This window comes from Phodopus roborovskii, unplaced genomic scaffold (genome assembly GCF_943737965.1).
Source record: "Phodopus roborovskii unplaced genomic scaffold, PHOROB, whole genome shotgun sequence".
In the NCBI taxonomy this organism is placed as follows: domain Eukaryota; kingdom Metazoa; phylum Chordata; class Mammalia; order Rodentia; family Cricetidae; genus Phodopus; species Phodopus roborovskii.
Window position 1 is genome coordinate 9520554 of NW_026126648.1, and position 19442 is coordinate 9539995.

The following is a 19442-nucleotide window of genomic DNA, read 5'->3' on the forward strand; positions in this document are numbered from 1 at the left end:
GTACTTGGAGAGTTATAATAGTGCACAACTTTAAAAATTGCCGTAAAGAGAAAGCAAGGGATGAATAGAGAGGACAGGATGTCATTGTCATGGAAAGCCCGATAGTGAAATATGCGATACTAGGCAGTCCAAGCAAATTCTTCAGGAAACCCAGAATTGTACTGTACACTCTGCAGAAATACTTGGGAATGAGGCGACAAAAGCATGAAACTAGAGTAAATGGAATTAAGAAAAACACTTATTTTATGATGTACATGAATGTATGGGAGTGTGGGCATGTGAGTGTTGGAGTCTACACTTGACATGTGGACTGGGAGATAAACTGGGGTCTTCTTCAAGAGTGGTACAAGCTAGCTATTAAACACCTAGCCATCCTCCAGCCCTGCCAGTGACTTCTGACGGTTTTTAATGTATTAATTGAAAATGGTGAAAATAAGGTGCTTGTGTGCTATGGCATTGGGACGTGGACCTGCTCTGGAATAATTAAAACCCAGAAACATACAAACTGATGCTCAGTAGGTGAAGTATCCGCCGCGGCCAAACCTATTACCACTAGCAGTTTGCGCTCCACTTCTGTAAAGCCAACAAGGGAAGAAAGACTGTGCTCCCATTTTAGAGACAGGATGACTGAGACACATGTAAATCAGTAACTTGCTCAGCATCACTAGGGAGGGGTGGAGCTAAGACTGAACATAAAACATCACAAGATTTAAAGTATAAGCTTGGGACAATGTTACTCAGCATGCATTTACTTTATAACTATGAAAGGGGCTTCTGAGTTAGAACAAAGCAATGAATTGATAAAAATAAAACTGATGAAACTGAAGAGAGGGGGAGAGATAGCTCCACGAGTAAAAGTATCTGCCATGCTGCACGTATAACCCGGTGCTTCTATGACATGGGAAACAGGAGACAAGGATGTGCAGAAGCTCACAGGCCAGCTAGCTTGACATGTCCCATGGCAGAGAAAGGGAGATTTTGAAATCAACAAAGTGAAGTGCAAATCTACACCCAAAGGCGTTTTCTCTTCTTCACTCAGAGGCACTCAGACGTGAATGTATGTCTGTTTCCTCCCAGTTAAAGTGCAGAGAGCAGCAGCATTCTAGTAGGCTAACCCCCAAAGTAACTTTCAAACGTTATGGAGACGTTGTTGTTGTCACAGTGAGAAAAGCAAAAAGCATGAGGTAGACAGTGAGATGGCTCAGCAAGTGGAGGTGCCTGCCTGCCAAAACTGTGGACGTGAGTTCAGTCCCTGGGGCACACGTATAAAAGGAAAGGATCAACTCCTGCAAGTTGCCCTCTGTTCCCACTCATGCACACTCACTCATGCATGCATGCACGCATGCACACACACACACACATACACACACACACACACTCACACATATACACTCACACACACACTCACACACATACACACATTCACACACACACACTCACACACACTCACACTTACACATACACACATTCACACACACACACACACGTTAGCACGCACGCACACATGCACACACACACACACACACAGGCAAATAAGTAAATATAAAATGTAATAGTCTTTATTTTCCTCCCAGGATAAAAATCATACAACTAGGGCATGGTTTTTAAAAGATATCCTTCTAACAACACATTCTTCATTATATTAATATGCAGGAACATAATATACTCAATAATAATAATCAATAATAAGTGGTAATGCTGGTAATACTAAATGATTTGGCACATACTAAGAGTAGTCTTTACTATCTTTGTACAAATCTTGCCCAGTCTTCTCTGAGGCATGATAATATTGTCATAATTAAATACCAATTTCTAATTGTTTCTGTTTTGGTTCTTTAATGAAAATTTTGTAAAAGTGTTTGACATCACCTCTACACCTGCACCTTTACACCTTAATAGATGCATTAATCAGTATGCATTAATCAAATTAACATAAATATATACTCAAGGGTGCTTTGAGAAAGATCTTAAGGTTAAGGTATAAAGAAACTTGTGTAAACAGATTTTATGTTACTATTAAAAATACTGCAGGATAGGAGGTGATAAGGACTGATCCAGAAACCTGAGAAACTGGCAATAATTTATATCAATGAAAACCATTAATAAGTAAGTTGGCCAGATTTTACACTCAAATAGAAAATAACTAAAGGTTATTTTACTTGATACACGTTGAAAAGAGTTTTTAAGTTTAAAGAATGGTAACCTTCAGTAAGTTATTTTAGACTATCTGCAATTTGCATAGCTATCTTCCTGAAAGTCCTCTTGACCTTCATATGTAAGGCTCATTATGAGGCTATTCTTGGGGAAAATCCTCCTGTGATAAAGGCAGGATGAAAGGGCTATGCTCATTTATTCCCAGCAATACTTGGCCTTCATCATCCTAAGGACCAACAGTGTGCTCAGACACATGGTGCTATAGAATGAGACCACAAATCTGGAGTTGTCCAAGTTCTTCAAAATAAACTGTCCCTTCATTACAGCTGGAAAAAAGAAAACAACTTTCCAAAGGGACAGCTCTTATTCTTGAAATAACCAAGTTTGAAAAACATCCACAAATATCTATCCTAAAAACTGGCTGGTGTTAGTGATAACAGGTCTCAGAGAAAGGATGCAATCCACTAGTAACAACTGTAGTGAAGAATTTGTATCTCATCACAGAAAAACAAGGTTGTTTTTTTTTTTTTTTATATATAAAAAACTCTTGACTATGGAGAAAATTTTGATTTCCCTCAGAAAAATCAGTGTCTACTCACAGTGAATTCAGAGAGCGTAGACCTTGGAAGGCATCTGGGGCAAGCTCAGAGATCTGATTATTACTCAGGTCACTACAATCAGAAAAACAAGTTAAGTTAAGTGAAATAGTATGTCTGGGACATTGGCTATAGGAGAAGAGAATTTACTTGTAAACACTGTCTATAAAGACATGTATATCTTTTAATAAGGAACATCAGACAATCCTAAAGGTGAATTACACCGTAAACAACTACTACCCATTTGCTTAAGTTATAAGTAAGAATGGAATGCCTTAATTAGACAGTAGCACACAAAGATGTCATGACCATTTTTGTGGAGATCAATAAACTAAATTACAGAGAACATTAGAAATTATAAGGTTTCACTACTAAGATTAAAGTGCTATTATACAACTGGCAATCAGACTGTCATTATGCTGTCAATCTGTTCAATATTCATGCATAGTTTTCCTGCATAGTCTTGACCTACATAATTTAAAAAAATGACAGATCTTGCACAACACAGTTAACTCACATTCTTCTGAGCTTTTTATATGGTGAGAAAGCTCCGGGAGGGATAACCTTGATGGAGTTTTGTTCCAAACGTCTGCGATGAAAATAAAATAAACAATCAGTGTTTACAAGAACAGAAATGTAGACAAGTTTAATTCAGACGTAAGTTTCGTGTCAGGAAAGGATTTTATGACAGAACTTTTCTTCTTTCCCTTTAAAAAAATCAGTACTAAAATTAAACGTGCTGCCCTTTAAATGTGAAGCTAGGCTGGAATAACATAGCACAATTATGAAATGAAAGTACTACCCAGTCATTGCCTAGTCATGGGTTTGGCTTGAACCCCACAGAGTTGGAAGCATTTGTAGAAACAAACTGAGGTGTAGGTGTTAATGAACTGTAAGCTAATGAAATATACTAAAGACCTGGATTTACACGTTCAAATGCAATATAATGATGATTATAAGTTCAAAAACGAAATTACCACTCTACACTGAATTTTATAGATTCTTTATCCTCTAAAGAAAGCACGCTGCCAGTTGAAGAAACTGGCACATACATAAAACTAATTTTGAAGCCTCTCATGAGGCATAGCCTTAAATCCTGAATCTATAAATGATGGAGAACTCTTCAGTAAATGCTATATACTTGACAACTTGATGTGACCACTACAGTGAACATCATGTCAGAAAAGTGCAGTCAAACACGCAGGGAGTATTCTTGTGATATGACGAAAATCAGGCAAAGTCAACTCAGACACCATTCACTTTAAGATTCTGCTACTGGAGAAAAGCAAGAAATATATACCTAGCCAGTAAACACCCAACGCGGGGGCTTTCACCAATCTCTTAGTAAATATTTTTGTTCCTCAAATAACGTCGTATCGCAACCTTGTCAGCACTGGCACCTTGAGCCTTACTCCTGTGAACCACTGGGGTGGGAGTTAGGGTTGCTGGTGGAAGATTGAAGCATCGAGAACGGAAAGTCCAGAGCATATTTGTCTTCTGTTTAGGGAGCAGCTGTAAGAACCACCGCACTGGCAACATCTTTTCAGCTTCTGCTAGATGTACCTCCTTACTTTGTATCACTGTAACTTGGATTTTATCAATATTTTATTTTGACTTTTGTAGACTTGGAGGTAATTAGTATTTTTTTTTTCTTCTTCTCTGTATTACCTTCCTTCAAGTTTCAGGAAATTCTCCTATATTAAACTCTTACATTAAACTACTTAAAATAAATAATATTTTGCTGTCTGGATTTAAATTTATATATACACATATGAGTGTACTCATAAGACATATATGTGTACATATGGTCATGTGTATATGTGCATACATGTTTTTCCAGATATCCACACATGTATATAGGTATATGAAAATGCATTTACATTTTTTGTATTTGCATATGCATATTTTATCCTTACCACGTTGTTGGCTTCTAGGGGACAGATTCATCCTAGAAGACAGCAAACCATCCATATTAATAAGTATGGATTTGAGACTGGGGGAAGGTTCAGTTTGAAGTTCTCCACTTTGCAAGCCTGACAACCTAAGTTTTGATTTCTAGCCGCTATGTAACCATTGGTGGAATATGTCTGCAACGCCAAGGCTGGGTGGAGCGGGAGAGATGGTAGACAGTCCAGGTTATTAAGAGCCAGCCACCTTAGTTGAACGTTGAATTACAGATTGATTAATTTTATCTCAAAAATAAGGAGTGGGCCAGGGGATCGGAAGATCGCTCCATGATAAAGGCTGTATACTGCTCTTACAGAAGATCTGTGTTGGATTCCCAGTACCCATGTCTGAAGGCTCACAACTGTTTATCACTCCAGCTCCAGGGGACCTTACACCTTCTTCTGGACTCGGTGCGTACAGGCATAAACACCTACACATACCTCCTCCATATACACATGAATCAAAACGGAGTAAATATTAAACAGGTGGTGAGTGACTGATGATGGCATATGATGTCAACTGCCTGCTAGCTTATACCACAGACACACACCCCCCCACACCCACACACACACACTCATGTTTAGTATTTGAATTAGTCATCTCACTTGAGAAACATATTTTTCACAGGCTCTAAATTCAGTGACGACTAAGTTATTTTACTATAATAGTAATCAATGTGTCTTGCAATGATGGCTTAAAGATCACATTCATTTCAGCTTTTTTCTGTTCTTACAGTTAAATTATAGGAAGTTTCAAATAATCAGTCTATGCCAAGGAAACATAATGATGATGAAAAGTAAGAATGTTTTGGGGTTGTTTTCACAGAATGAACCATTTGTTTATGTAACTTCATAATTCCATGTGAGACTGTTGAAAATAATATAAAGGAATAAATAAACATCGCTCATTAATTCATTCTCTATAGATATTTACAAATTTGTCTTTTGGAGTTATATAGCGATGAGAAGTGTTCTGAACCCACAAATTTATCCAAACTAATTCTCATCTTTAATAGGACTTAAGGTATTCCATGGGAAGTTTAATGTTCATTTGTGGTTTTACAGTTTCAGTACCCACAATAATTATAGTAACTGCTAGTTATTGCAGTGGCAATTAAGTGTGCTTTAACACTTGTTTTCAAAATTATTATTTCCTTTAAGGTTATACATTTGTCTGTATACATATAAGCACATGGGTTTCCACAGATGTTCATGCTTATGCACATGGAAACACAAGCGTGTGCTGGATCCCTCTGAGATGAACTTATGGGTAATGCAGGACACCCCACTTTCTACATGGGTTCTATGATTTGATCTCAGGTATTCATGACTGTACAGTGATCTCCACTGCTTAGCCACCTCTCTTGTTGTTAATGTAAGTTATATTTCATCTAAATTCATTTTCACTGAAATACTTATATTTAAATCAATCACAAGTATGAATGATAGTGTAATTTTAAGAAATTGATTATTCAATGTTATAAAAATTACAAAGTGCGTACAGGATAAAATTATATTGGATTTAATACAGAAATGCAATGCCTAAAATGCGAATGATGATGCTATCTGTATTGTTAATTATTGTGATGTACTGTAATGTAAATTTCACAATGAAGACTCCTTCCCTTAAAGCTTACATGACAGTACACTGAAAAGTGGCATGCTATCTGGACCTGTTAGCGTTTCTTACCTTCAAAAAAAAAAAAAAAAGAAAGGAAAAAAAAAAAGGTATTTAAAAAAGTGTGTGCTCAAAATATCCCCCATGGAGGGATAACTGCCTTATTCTAGAGACAGGAGAGAAGCCCTAGTCCCTACTTCACAGGACCTGTCACATCTACATGACCCCAACTGGATGGCATTCCCCTACATATGGAATTGTGGTGGGGGGATGGGAGGGGAGGGTGTTTAGAGTGCATGTAAGAGGGCAGAGAGGGTAAAAGGGAGGGAAGGAGGGAGGGAGGGCTGGAGGGGAGGGAGGGACGGAGGGAGAGGGAACTGGGATCGACATGTAAAATAATAAATTAAAAAAAAAAATGCTTTGACTCCAAAATTTAACTTGAAGAAAAAGTTACTGGGGAAAAGGATTTCTATTTTTGTTTCCACAGAAAATGAAAAGATGTGGATTCCTTCCAGACTAATGTGGTTTGATCACGCCAGACCACCTGAAACAGAGTACAAGCTGATCCTACATTCAAAACAGCTGGACAAAACAGCCAGCCCTACAGATTACAGCCAGGATATCTGAATCTTCTTCAAATCCCCCCAAGACAGCGCCCCTTACCAGCAGGAAGTAGTTTGGAAAGAACGACACCCAAATTCCCAAATATTGTGTATAAATGTTTGTTTTCATTTAATTGGACTTTGTTATATAAAATGAAATAAAAAATTATAAATAAAAAAGAAAGATTAAAAAAAAAGCTTGTGCTCTTGTACTGCTCTTTACACTTAGCAGCTAATTGCTTATTGTTATTGTTTTTGGTTTTGTATGTTTTGTATTTTTATCACATTGTCTCATCAGTCCATTAAGGATCAACATGATTGCATTCCTCCATAAAAAAAGATTATTATAATATGAGAAGACATTCTACCAGTGATGGACAAAAAGTAATATTTAAAATATTTCATTCATACTCAATGGACCATGAACTATTAACATACTTCCCTTAAACTTTTAGCTTTGTTGAATAAAATGTTCTTTTTATTTTAAAAGAATATATTCACCTCTAATTGTGTCCTCATAGTAAGAAAGAGAAAAAAAGGATTTTATCATATGATATAAATAAGAAAGAAAAACAGCCGCATTTTCAGGTTAAGAAAAAGGCAGACTGCATTTACATTTCTTAACTCTGTTAGCTTCTGATCTCTGCTTATTAGCATAGAATCTGCTGAATTTCAAAGAGTGCACATTTGAGTCCGCTGTTGCATGAAAAATCGAATTAAAACCATTTCAAGATTATGGAAAAAGATAGTGTAATGGATAAGACATATTTGCATGATTAGGATAAAACATAACAAAATTAAGAGCTTTCCAATTGTCAGTCCTTGAGAGATTATGCTATGTCTATTTTAGAAAATATAAACAGATTTAACAAAGTGGATAGGGTAGAAAATTCTATGTCCTGCAGAGTCCAAGGACAATTCATTTCACATAAACTTGCAAGTATCAATTTAATTCACAAGATCTATGTGACCAACTCCACATTTTATAATTATCTTATACAAATAGTCATGTGTAATTACTCATTTTACATATTTATACACTACACTGTTTTATTCTTCAGACTATATATGATGAAAGACATAGCTATTACCATTTCCTTAAAATTAGAAGGATATTTTAGTTATCTACTCAGTGAGATGAAATATTTAAAGGTTGAGGTGGGACACATTCCAAATCCTCACAAGGAGATTTAGCCAATATCAACCTTTCTTGATACATCTGACCTAACACTGCATTTTTCTTTCTGTTTATGCCACAAATCTCAGTACTTTTGTGCTTCCCAACAGCTGCTGATCACAGAAACTTCAAGCTCTATTTCAAAGAATAAAGAAACAGGAAGACTGTTGGGAAACTGGGGACCAGAGAGCAAGAGAACTGTGTGCAGGGTTAGTTGTGAACACAGAGAAGTGCCACTGTATCACTTGCTGCTCTGCTGCTCTGTGACATAAAATACTCTGCGGTGATTATGATGAGGTAGACGTTAAACATAAAAATTTTATACGACTCACCATGTCAGAATGTTTAGGAAATTCCTAAACTAATTATGCATACATTTATGAGATATTAGACAAATTCGTTCATTTTAACATTCACTCCTTATCCATTGCCCTCAACGTTTTTCCATGTTGAATTATTTTTAAAGGCAACACAAAGTAACATCCAGATGGTAAATATTGGTCCTCATATGGTTTGATATATGTAGATTCAAGACTTTTAAAATACTCATAGTTTGTTAACTAAATGCATGAATTGCGTTAACACAAGTTGGATTAAATCTCAATCTACCATCATTAGATTTATGCACTTTACAGAAGCCATCTTTGTTCTTTGTGTTTTAGCTTCAATTTTTGCAAAATTATGAAAAGCCATAACTGTGTAAGAAGTGCAGTATAAATAAAATATATTGTACTTCCTTTTAGAAAGTTAGATGAATAAAGATATGATATATGCACATATATATTACAGCAAAAAGTCTACAAATCCTGATCATCAACATACATTATTTAAACAATAAATCTGTCACTTGATAGGATCTCTGGTGTGAAATTAATATATGGTGGTAAATAATGTTTAAAATTCAATTAGTAATACAGTTTTTTCAGATAACTCCATGACTATAACAAACACACATATGTAATTCACATCAAAACTGAAAAAAAAAGCTGTATGTAATAGAATCTTAGCAATGTTTAGCTTTTTTATTGTCTTAGAAGCTACACAAGATTTTTATGATATTAAGTAAAATATGAATTTGGATTGACTGTGTCTGTTACATACAGTCCAGATGCTGATTATACATGGCCATAAAACTGACATGTTTTTGCATTTTCTCCATCTGCTTTTAACATAAATGGCAAAAACAGCTGCCAGAGAACGGAACATGGATTTAACAGGCAGAAAGTTAAACTGGGCAGTGCAGCCAGGGTAGTCTGAGGGCAGAAACAAAGTTCTCTAGAACCGGGAGTTTGTCACCCATTACATGGTAATGTTAAAGTCAGTACTTTATATTTATGGAAAGTTACTTTCAAATTATAGCAATGTGCTTATGCTATTAGCTTCCTTCCTGTGCACCTACTAAAATCAACAAAGCATGTTTTATACTCATAAACATTGTCACTGGAATTCCTTCAGTTTAATAAATGTCTCCATAGCTGAGTGAATATTAGCCTTTAGATGTTTGTAATTCTCATGTAGTTAACAGGTGTGCCTTAGAGCTGTGCCCATACTAATTGATCATCAACTATCTTGAGATGAGTTGCTCCTGAGAATTACCCATTTTCTTAATCTCATTCGATGCCATGTTAGTATTCATCCCCCAGACATACACTCAACTACATTTTCATCAATTCTCTATTTGGTCTTTTACTCAAAAGCAATACAAATATGTGTGAACATGAGCTTGTGTATCTGTGTGTACATGAGCACATTCCTGAATAAATGTTGAGTTGTTTGCATTTATTCATATAGACACATAGCCAAACACAGAAATTCCTTCAGTATATAAATGAATTAAGAGGAAAATGGGCTTAGCTAAACATGTCAGAATAATGCATTTATGGAGAAAGAGTAAGAGTCACAGTCAATAAAATTGTTCTCATCTATATCTACATACCTGTGTATCACCTACCATTACAACCCACCTGTTCCTCAAGAATTAGCTTCTGGTGTACCTACTGGCAATTGCAAACTTTCAGTTTCCTTCAAAACAAAGAGTTCCCTCACCATGCTGGGTTCATGATGTTCTCTCTCTCTCTCTCTCTCTCTCTCTCTATATATATATATATATATATATATATATATATATATATATATATATATATATAGTCTTATATATCTGTATGTGTGCACAGAGATACATAGAGACACACAGGCCTTCCTTTCTCTTTGTGTACAAACTTCCTGAGAATAACTGTATGAGGACTGAAGCAGTTTAAGATTAGACCCTTGTTCATTGGCCCTTGTTGAGTGACACACACTGAAAATAAGCAAATCTGATCTTTAGAAGGAATGAGTATGGGGTGGGCAGGGGGGTAGTATTCAGGAAGCAGAGACACAGATCTTGGTGAGTTCAAAGCCAGTCTGGTCTAATGAGTGAGTTCTAGGACAGCCAGGAGTGTTACACCAAGAAACCCTGTCTCACAGAAACCAAATAACAAACAAACAAAACAATAACAAACAAAAACCACCAAGAAGGAGGATGAATGAGTACTGAGTGAATTTATGATTAGTTTCAAAGTTTGAGTGAGATTCTAGACTCTTCGAAGTTGTGTTTATTTTTTTACATGAGAATGATGGGGGAAATTGCTCAGCTAGACATGAACATGTCTGAAATTTCTATTGTGCTATAGGGACATTGGTTCCCGACAAACTAGTATAAAGAGTTTTTCTTTTTTCTTTTAAATTCTTACATATAAAACTGTATATATGTATACATAGGGTTATAAAGCATTATTTTATATATAGCCATGGCCATATTGTAGAGATGACTTATAAAATGTGCATATAAATATTTTCTGCTATTATTGGTTGAATCAAATAGCTTCCTTTTCTACCACAAAACAACAAAAAACCAAAACCACCAATTTTCTCTACAGAAAACACATCCTCTGAGTTGAAAAGGAAGTGATTCTCCCAGGCAGATCAGGGGATCTGCTCCCCTGGTTCTGAGAAGGGACTTTGTGAATTCTCATGAGGCTTTAAATGACTCAGCATAAAGCTTCAGCATTGTGCATTGTAAGCTGCCTGAAGGCAGTCAGTGTGTTCCTTCAACCTTACCGTCTGGTGCAGAGTGGTAGGTGTTCATATTGACAAGAACACAGGATAAGGAAAGATACTATTTCATGCATATCTGCCTTCTTTTATAGGACTACTCACAGACTTTTCGAGATTTTTAAGGTACTCTCTTTGAGTTCCTGCTTTGTAATTATGATTTGCATCTCTGTTCAATTTCTCTAACATTTCTTCTGGTTTTTAATGATTTTAGCATAGTTTTTCTCATTTATAAAGAAATTCCACAAAACATTTTATGTCTAAAATATCATGCCTTGTGGTCTTTTGTCATTAGCTTTATCATTGTGTTAACTATTACATAAGATGATTTTTAATTGTGTTATAAATACATACAATAGACATGAATACTGCTTTTATATTAGCTGCTCAAGGAATACAAAATTACAATAATATAGAATGCCAAACCAAGTCATGCTATAGGCTAGCTCATCCTGTGCATAGACATAAACTAATAAACATATTCAAAATCCTACCCAGTCTTTAGTGACTAAAAAATAGTTTCTTAACATTGGGAACTAAAGTAAAATCACTCCAGTCTTCAATTCTATAATCGTTTCTTCAAGCACAAGAAAATACCTTGCTATAATAAAAATAACTTCTCTCTAAAATTATTAACTTAATTTAAAATGAAGGGAACCTGGATCTGAAGAGATGGCTTTTACAGCTTCATGCATCTCATGCTCTTGCTGAGGACCAGCGTTTGCTTTCTGACAACCACTTCAGGCAGGTCACAAGCACCCGTATCTTCCACATGACCTCTCTGGCCTTCATGGTTGCCTACAAACATGGCATACTGCGGTGATATCTTTCTTGCACAAATAAAGCCTGTCTGGGGGTCAGAGAATGGAGCTTGCCACTAGCTAACCACAGAGGTCTGGAGGTCTGTACAGACAGTCAGGAAGTGATGCAGCTGGGCAGAAACAGGATATAAGCAGGGAGAAACAGGAAATCGCTCTCTCCTCTGCTGAGATGCTTAGAAGGTAAGGGGTGCTGTGGCTTGCTCCTTCTCTGACTCCCAGACAGGCTTTATGTGTGCAAGAAGGATATCACCACAGTATACAATCGCACACACCCACATAAGCAAAAGTAAATGTTTTTAAAAATTAATCGAAGCAAAATTGTATGGTATTTATTTACTTCATGACAAATTACATTAAGTTGGCATACTGAGATGTTGTTAAATATATACTACATAAGGTTTATCTTGGATCCATTGAATACTTCTATTTATTTGTTTATTTTGTTTATTAGAGATGGGGTCTCATTCTAGCCTAATATGGCCTTTAAAGTCACTATAATTCGAGCTGAATTCAAATTCATGGCACACTCTTTCACCTTATGCTGCCTGGTATAATTAGTATAGGTATAAAGGCATCATGCTCAGCTTGTAAATTTTAAAAATCGTTTAGTGCAGAACAGACTAAACACAAGTTGATTAAACCTTAATTATTTAACATTTTATGTAAAATATTAAAATAACTTCTAAATAACTCAAGTCAGCACTGAATGAGTACTATTAAATTCAATTAAATAATTCAAAACTTTGGAAGATGAAATTACAGAAATAGCATACAAAAGAAGACAAACTACATGATAGTATGAGGGGGAAGTGTTTGAAAGGAAATAGAGAAAGAAGACATTTTAAGTAATATCAGTATATAAATAGTTTATAGTCAGACATTCACATTCCAAGATTATTGCTCTTTTTTATTCCTTCACACTTATGTGTGCAAATGGCCCAGAAGAATGGAATGAAACTGAAGTTATTCCCAAGATAGTGTGTGTCCTCCCCATCATCATACACCACTTCCCAGAGCCTTATGTTTTGCTGGACCATGAAAAGCAATTCACTGACTACAAAGTACAACTCCTTTATATTTCACCTGTCTCATAAAAGTATCTTAGTCCAAGAGAACTTGCTGCCCAACACTGGAAACCTGTCCAAGCCTGAATATTCAAATCATGACAACTTATTTTCTCACTGCGCAACGTATAAAAAGGATAGAGTACTGGCATAATACTTGAAAACACTACATGTGACACCGCAATTTGTAAAAGAATGGAGAATGAACCTTTTGTACGTCATGGAAAATTATAATATCTACAAATGCTATTTAAGGAATTACATCTTAAGATGTGAAACACAAAGAATCAGTTTAGTATTGCTGATTATTTTCCAGGGACAGGATCCCATTTCAACTTGTTGGAGGCTTCTATGAAAATAAGCTAAACACTAAGCCTAACTCCTGGAATCCAGTTGCAGAGAGAAAGGAGTGATAAGAAAAGGGGTCAAGACTACAGAAACCCACAGAGACAGCTGGGAGGAGCTAATAGCTCGGAAACCAGCATTGGACTGACTCGGACAGCCTGAACATGGGTCTCAGCTAGAAGGCCTGGGCAGTCTAAGGGACCTTGGACAGTGGGACCAGGATGTATTCCTGGTGCAAGAAAGGACTTTGGGAGCACATTCCCCATGGAGCGATACTACCTTAACCTAGAGGCAGGAGGGAGGGTCTAGTCCCTACTCCAAATGACTTGACAGAGTTTGATGATCCCTCCTGGAAGGCATCACCCTACATGTGGAGTGTGTGTGTGGGGGAGATGGGATGGGAGGGGGTTGGAGGCATGGGAAGGAGGGAGGGAGAGGGAACTGGGATCAATATATAAAATAAGAAAAGATAATAAATAAAAAAAGAAAGAAAAGAAGATTTGTAACAGCAGAGTTCAAAGTGGCCAAGTGCTGGGAAGCTGCCACATTGGCAACAGATTTTCCTTTACTTCCTATTCTGTTTTACTTCTTATACTCAGTTTTTCTCCACGCTCTCATCACTGATATACATTGTCTTTCCTTTTGCTATAATAATGGATATCTAGGAAGCTTTCTACATTATATATTCCACTCTTTCTCTAACACAGCCCCTCTTCTTACCGTCCCTGGCTAAATATTGAGGCAGAAATGGTAGGGACATGAAGACATGATTCTGCTGTCCTCAGGCTTCCAGTCTAGCAGGATAGTATGACATCAGTCATAGTAAACTAAACTGTTGGGTGCTTGTACTCATGGACTTTGAGTGATTTGAGAATATTTAACAGAGGAGCCACAGTTAGGGATGATGGTGTGTGCACTAAACCTAAACCTAATACAAAGTTGGTACAAGAGGACTGAAAAAAAAAGTTTGAGGACATCTTGAACAAGAGAGTGAGTGTTGCTTAAATTAAATATAATATACAAACATGAACACAAAAGGTGGCATTAGAACAGCTTATGGACATAAGCTCACATGAAAGAGGATTCATTTCTATGCATTCCCCTGTCTACAGACCTGTCTAGTTTGCTTTCTACAGCTTTTTTTTTTTAAATAAGGTTGTATCTACCATCTCTGTTGAACCTTTTCTCAATGTTTGTCAGTTTCTCTTTCTGACTGACTCATTTACTATAGTGTCCTAGCAAGCCAGAGCTGTGCCTACCTCTCTTTCAGAGCTTTACAAGGAGTGACAGTGAGCTTTTCATTGAAGTAAGAATAAAGTGAAGCTATGCGAGCTGTCTCAAGGTTGAATTTTTCTATTGATTTCTCCTTTTGGTCTTTCCTTCCTTATGGCATAAAATGAAATTGTCAGTCTTTGAAGGATTAAATATCAATGTCCTGTCATTACAAAGGAAATATGTCTTCTAATAAAGGTATCCAAGCATTATCTTTAAGGTGATGCATTCGTCCATCTCTCAAGGAGAGCAATTATGGCATGTTGTTCTGGTCACCAAAATATGCAGCAAAAGGAGATACAACATAGTAGACTTCTAAGCAGTATATAGAATTCTCTCAGCTGCCTTGTCTATGTTAGCCTATGCTATTAAACATTTTTTAATTTGAATTTATTTATTTAACTGTTTTGGAATTTTGCTTATAAGCAATCATTATGTTAACAAGGAAAAGCTGACTCTACCTTGTAGTAATATTTATTAATCTTGATAAAACAGCTCTTTCACAGATAAGTCATTATTAAATGATTGATTGGTTTCTGAACTGTGTATATTCTCACTTCCTATAACTATTATTTATCAAATGTCTTAGTGTGTCACAGTAATATATTTGTTACAGGCCACTCTTTGGTGGTTTGAATAGAACTTGTTCCTGCCTTCTTAGAACTCAAACTTTAGTAGAGAATAATGTTTAAAAATACAAATACACATATTTGCTAAAGAATTTTCACTCCCTGTAGTCTTCCTCTTTATTTATGAGATGATGTCTTTTACTGTACAAAACATTTAAGTTCTGTGTGGTGCAAATAGTTAAGGTTAGTCATAACACCAGAGTGGATGGAAACAGCTTCTGAGAGAGGAAAGGCAGTTTTCTCTAAGGGTGTAGCTCCTGAGAAGATGACCATGGTTCAGTAAAGATTGTATACCAAGAATATTTGTATATTATAAGTTGATTTTTAAAGGGTTTAAAAATTGAAATCACAAAGTTTTGTGGATAAAAGATGGGGGACAGATCTGGGAAGAATTGGAGGCAGGGAGGTAGATATGATCAATCATGTTATCTGGAAATCAAAACCCCCAATGCATTAATAAAAATAAAATAGAATAGATGTATAAATTCAAATATATCAGTGGACACAGTTAAAACATACTCCCAACCCACAAATGAGAATGCAAACCACTGGCCATGCTAAAAATCCTCAGGCTTCCTGAGGAGAGTTCCCACAGGCTTTTATGAAAATGTCTCGGAAATAGTTTTCCTACTCTATTTACTTAATAAAACTCATCACTTGAGTCAGTGAAAATTCAAATTATATGTTGTGTGTGCAAGCATTCAGCACTGAAGAATTTAAATGGATGTTAACCTATTTCTACTTTTTACTTCTTGAAATGCTTTCTTACTTTGACTTTAAAAGATTATCTTGTTTTACATCTTCACAAATAAATGTTTTGTAAAACACCAAAGTATGACTTTGTGTTTGAAAAAAAACAAAGCAGAACAAAGAGAGTATCTGCATATTCTTATTAACCTAGATTATCGGCAGGTTAGATACTCTTACATAGAACATACAAGCTTCATATTTATTACAAATACGAATCTGTTACAATAAAGATGTATCATAGCCTAAGAAAATATGTCAACATCATTAAAATATCCCAACCTGAAATAATGATATTGCACAGCTAACTTGTAATAAACCTGGCTTTCAAACATTTGAATAATATGAATAAATATTTGAATAATAAAATAATCATTTGAATAAAAATATTTAAATAATGTTATCTCGCAGAATTTAAAACATTTATATTTATTTAAATTTAAACTTTTAAAAAATTATATTTCTACATTTTAACAATACTATTGGTATTCATTATTTTCAATAGATAAAAATATGAGTCACTAAACTAGTATGTTACGCTTCTGAAGGTGTTTCATTTCCATTGAATAATAAGGCAATAATCAGAGAAATAAAATGCACCTATACCCTGACATTCATTTTAAACCTATTTACAAATTTAAGTTATTGTACAACATTATAACATATCTCCTCTTTAATAGATGTAAACCTAATGGGATATGCTATTTAGTATAACTTCCATGCTACTAAACCCCACCATTATGTGAAGTCTATTGAGCATGAAAGGTAGAGGCAAAGTGCTAAAATGAAAAATAAAATGGATTAATTGCACAAGCCATTTAAAATGTCCCATATCACTGTATTGCTTTTGATATACTTTTGCCTCTAGCTTCCTTTTCTAGAACATCTGTTAGTACCTCATGGCAATGAGCAGATCTGACTGCTTTCTTATTGTGTGTACATATACCATCTTTAACTCCTGCTTTTCAACAGACATGTTTTATTGAACTTTAACTTTTTCCCAAAGATACTCTTTCATTCTAATTTACTAATGATTTCAGAATTCTAGATGTTAAAATTAGTTGTTTTTAAATAAGAGATATTAGTATTATTGTTATTATTATATATAGCCAGGCAAACTATTTGAACTGTTCCTTTTTACTCCTTGGTAGTCCCATTTTTAACATTGATCAGTGTCTCTTGTAATTGTCACTGACAAAATTGGATCCTTTCATATAATTGGTTAAAAGGCAGAACTGCTTTTGGATATCAGCCGGCTCACAGGCACCAACCCTTGCCTGACAGCCCCCTTTGCCTGGAGGCTCCTTCTTGCCTTCCCTATCCTAGCCTCCTACGGCTCTCTTGCCTCTTTTTTTCCTTCCCTTGGTTACTTGATGAATTCACCATTCAATATAGATTTCGTTGGGTCAGTTACTTCAAATTCTTTGACTTAGGTAAGTTCTTTCCTTACTTAAAAATTATTATAACCTGCACTGCGTTATTGCTTGAATTGTTTTGCTATTGTTACTTCTGATTTTTAGTGATACCTAAGTCTCTCCACTGTTTATTGTTGAAACTGGCATCACGTTTGCTGCATTTCCCCACAAATCCTCCCCATTATTATTCCCTGCTAACTGAGCCTCTGTATTACCACTTATCTGTTTCACGTTCTCTTCTCATTATTGTTCAACATTTCCTCCTCTTCAAATATCCCCAATGGGCAGTAAAATAGATTCCTAGGTATCTTCTGCTTGAAAGTCCATTGACATACGACCATAAGACCAATACTTTTGGAAGATTCAATTAAAAATGTTTTTCCAGATGCATTCCTAATAAAGCCCAAAAATTTTATAGAATTGACAACCTCTATGAAGTTGTACTGGCTCATTTTTCAATGTTCTTTTACTTTGTTTTCGACATTATGACATGTGATCCAAGAAGAATTCCTATAAGGTCTGCCCATCTATGTTGTTAAGACTCAACATGTTTTATTAACTCAGTGAGCTCCTTTCCATTCATAACCTCCCTATGGTCTGTAGTTCAGGTGATACTTTTGTATTTTGGTTTCCATGTTTGTGGTATCAATTACGAAATTATACATTATGCTAAGTGTATATAATTCTACACATATTATTTTATTTCTCATCAACAACACTTCTCAGTTTCAAAAAATGATGGGATCATAGAAGAGAAGTAACTTGATCAAGAAAGCAGAGTGAGTAAATGAAAGATAAATCTGGGATTCTAAACAAAATACACCAATTCTTCTTACCCACTCTACCTTGGCCTCACCTCTGTATCCTCTGTGATGCTACCAGCCTTCAACTGTGTCTTTTCAACTCTTATAGCAATGGATACTTGCTTCATCAATCCATAGCTATTAAATGCTATTACTAAATAAGTAGTCATTAATTAAAAGAAATATATCTGTAAAATTGATGGTGTCTTTATATTCTTAATATATTTTTGTGTCTGTATAGGTCAGTATACTGTTTTCTTATAAAAAAAACAAGCAAACAAACTACATCAAAAACATCAAAGAGATACTTGTACATACAGATCTATTATTATGGCACCACTATTTTCAATAGCTAAGTTATGGGAATAGCCTAGGAAACTGTCAGCAAATGAATAGATAAAGAAAATGCGGCCTGCATTTAAAGACTATTGAATTCGATTTGACTCGAAAGGGGAAACACTTAAGTAGTTTTCTGGAAAGTGAATGCAACTAGAAATCAACACATCAAATCAGTAAGCCAGACACAGTAAAAAAATAAAAAAACAAATAGTGCTTGTTTTATGTTTTCTATTTGTGGGTCCTCATAATATATGTACACACACAAAAATATAGACACATGAAAGCAAAAGAAACTTGGGGGCAGGAAAGAGAGGTTAGTAGAAGGGGAATACAAGATGGGGATGGAAGGAAACTGAACTAGGGTGAATTTGAACATGGTACATAATATATTTGGAGAAATTGCTTTTATGAAATCCAGTGCTATATACGAATATGTATATCAATAAAATTTAGTGCACCGATGCAAGCTTGTAAAGAATAAGGACGATTGACTGCATGCCGCTGCCTCTGCATTGCCTCAATTGTACATTCCTCATGTGATTAAATGATTATTGTGGCTTTCTTTTCACAATCTACTTCAGACTGTCTTCTATGTTCCAATGAAGCTCAAGGAACTTCAATAATACATGGATTCCGTGATGGATAGAGATGTATTAAAACATTATTCTCGTGTGATGCCTCAAAATGAAAATATCCTCCTCACATCCAACTCCATAATCTCTATGGCCTAGCCCTCACTCCCATATCTGACATTTGTTCCCAGTGGCTCTTTCTTGCAGAATCTGACCTGGCACTTCCCAAGCCCCATCTTTTTCTTCTTG

General features: G+C 35.6%; 1 protein-coding gene across 4 annotated transcripts in view; it reads right to left on the reverse strand.

The window, feature by feature from the left end:
- Slit2 (slit guidance ligand 2) overlaps positions 1 to 19442 on the reverse strand; it is a 311911-nt gene that overhangs the window by 88820 nt on the left and 203649 nt on the right. For all 4 annotated transcript variants that reach the window (XM_051174041.1, XM_051174039.1, XM_051174040.1 and 1 more), the window contains exons 10-11: positions 3268 to 3339; positions 2754 to 2825 (exon numbers count right to left, since the gene is read on the reverse strand). In XM_051174041.1, coding sequence (XP_051029998.1) covers positions 2754 to 2825; positions 3268 to 3339 — 144 coding nt within the window. The remainder of the gene's footprint in view (positions 1 to 2753; positions 2826 to 3267; positions 3340 to 19442) is intronic.